General features: G+C 43.0%; 1 protein-coding gene across 1 annotated transcript in view; it reads right to left on the bottom strand.

Annotated features, from left to right (window-relative positions):
* LOC109968780 (Krueppel-like factor 7) overlaps positions 1-1,393 on the bottom strand; it is a 34,368-nt gene extending 32,975 nt beyond the window's left edge. Inside the window, exon 1 of the mRNA XM_020615287.1 lies at positions 1,063-1,393. Coding sequence (XP_020470943.1) covers positions 1,063-1,164 — 102 coding nt within the window. The 5' untranslated portion in view covers positions 1,165-1,393. The remainder of the gene's footprint in view (positions 1-1,062) is intronic.
* Positions 1,394-2,790: the final 1,397 nt, after the last annotated feature.

Below are 2,790 nucleotides of genomic sequence, written 5' to 3'. Positions count from 1 at the left end.
CCAGTCAGTCAAGTACAGCATGGAAAGCATCATCACCGGCAGCAGTAGCAGCAGTAACAACAATACAGGTGGACCGACGGCTGCATGGCCCCTATTTAGGCTTAGATATCGGAAATGGACAGTAGGAGGACTATTTGATGAAAGACGATTCTCCTATGTATGAAAAGTGCAAGTAACTTGAGATAGTCAAAGAAATATTAGAAGATTAGGCTCTGCAACCCAAATTCATTAAATAACACGAATAAATATTGAGCGGTTTTACACCAGAAAATGTTAAAAGACTATTTCCACAAGTATAACATTAACATTCTTAACACTTATGTCAGGAAAGTCCATAGCCAACCTAAACAAACAAACACAGGTACAACAACATACTTTAGACTATGGGATTTATAGCTGATTTAAACGTTATAATACAGTATATGAGGGATCTAACAGCAGCAATGGCCGGTGCGTCTCCCCACGCATCTATCACCATGTGGCCGCGTGCATCCCTGTGCATCTCTTCATATTCATCCACTGAAGTTGGGTAGAGGAAGTGTCTATGAGGGAGGGGAATGTGAAACCGAACATGCAGATGGCAGTTATTCTTTTCTTGCATTGCCTTCGCACATTTTCTTTCACCACTGTGTTTAAAGATGTTACAAAGCCAGATGCTATATGTTAGGGTATCTATTATGAATGAGAAAAGGGATTTCTCTCCATGTAGGGGCTTTCACAACTCACTAATCTGAAGGATGCAGATATTTTATTCACGACCAGTTCAGTCCCTATTATGGGATTCAGCTCTTCATCTCCCGAAATCGTGTTTGACAGCTTTATAACGCGCAGGCGTGCGTTCGCATCTTATCCACTTTGGCATCTTTCGGAAAATTGTAAGATATACGACTGATGGGAAGCAGTTCGTCACCTCATCTCTCCCTGAACCCCTCACATCTACGTTTTGGGGAAAAGTTGACTCTGCATTCTGGATGCATGTGTTCACAAATCAGCGAGCGAAATCTGTGGTTACGGCTTGTAACGAAGGTTACACAGCGGCTGGGACTGAAAGTTGAGACATACCTGCTGCCAATTTTCCTCCAGCGAAGGCATGGCAGAGAAGTAGCCGGTGTCGTGTACGAGCTGAAGTTCCTGAAAGATACTGTGGTTCGCCAAGACATCCATGCTGACTGTCGTTGATGGAAAACAAGAACGATCCACAAGAATTATGCCTCCTTTCTTGACTGTCAGACCTCTACATCCACTTATTTCATATTAGTCCATAAAAGGACATTAGTTGCACAGTACAGCGGCAGGAAATGTGGCATTTAAGGTCCCTATACCTGCGCGCATTATTGGACACGGTGCGTAAAAGAGAGCGGAGGTGATGGAGGCTCCATGCGTATCGGTGTTGCCAAAATAGACACTGATAGGGACCTAAAGGAGGGGAGGGGCTTACTAAACGAAAGGGCGTCGTTTAGTTTGTCAATCAATTCCCCTGCTTGTCCATTTAAGGCAAATGGGCGGTTGAGGTGTCATTAGAGCAGCGGCGGAGCGTGGAGAGGCGGGGTTAAGAGGGTTTAGCCGGCGGGATTGGCTCCGGTGCTCCGTCACTCATGCCAAATATGGGCTCAATAGGTGAGCTATTTATGGATGGCTATATTAGATTTGGAAGAATGTCTGAAAGGCTAGTCTGAGAGGAGACGCCGTGTGGTAAACATCATTTGACCACAAACAGGAGCTGGAAAACAGTATTGAAAGGCTGCTACGTTGTTCCACGGTCTAAATATTTAACCATAATGAGATGTACGATGATGCATTAGGCTATAAGAAATATATTCCTGTATAGGGACTCACAGTACTCTTTAATAATGAGTTTAAAGTACACTCATCATACTTAATATTATTTCAGTCTCTTGTAACAGCACCATATACTGTTGGAGTGTAGAAACTGTTATTAAATGCTCTGTATTTAATATTAGAGTAGCTCTATAATCCAGTAAGAGGTCCCTTACAAGTTGTTCACTGAGGTTAAAAGTTGTCATAAGCATAAACATTTCTAATCATAATATGTGACGGTTAGAGACCTGATAATAATCAGTCGATGCAGATCAGATGCTGTAAGCAAAGGGGGGTGAAACATCAGAATGATAAATAAGAAGCCAAATCTTCTGTGCTACTTCTTGTTGGCTGTGAGTAATACCTCTTATTTACTTGCCTCGTGTAAGCCATCAAACCTGTACACTTCCATGCAGGCTCAGTAGTATTCTCTCACTGTTTCACACACAGAGTATTGTAGTGGTCTGTAAGCTCATTACAGTGCAAGGGGGAGGCAAGCTGAGGGTCCCAGCTATGCGATTTTACGCATGGCATTTTGGGAGAGGGAGCTCAGCTCAGACGGACGATGAAGCTCCCGCTGACATTTATCCATTTGACACAACTCATTTTGCCTCTCTTTCCTTTTTCTTCTTATTTTTCCCAGTCTCCTCTCTGTCTCCTGCCTCTTGTTTTCTCTTTTCTTCCGGCCTCTTACTCTTAATGCCTGCCCCCTTTATTTCTCATCTTTCTTTCTCTCTCTGTGGCACTTTCCTTACTATCCCTCACGTCTTCTGTGTAAATCGGCAACATAGTCTGTATTTCACTATCTGTGTTTTCATCAGGCTAGACAGACCATGGGAAGAGGTTTCTTCCATTAAAGCGAGTTTTTTCTCCCCACTGTCACCAAGTGTACGCTCAAGGGGGATTTGATGGGTTTTTCCTCTATAATATTAGTAATAGTAAGATCTGGAACTTAATTTGTAATGTGTCCTG

Source organism: Monopterus albus, unplaced genomic scaffold (assembly GCF_001952655.1).
Source record: "Monopterus albus unplaced genomic scaffold, M_albus_1.0 scaffold161.1, whole genome shotgun sequence".
Classification (NCBI taxonomy): domain Eukaryota; kingdom Metazoa; phylum Chordata; class Actinopteri; order Synbranchiformes; family Synbranchidae; genus Monopterus; species Monopterus albus.
This window is presented reverse-complemented; position numbering and strand designations above follow the sequence as displayed.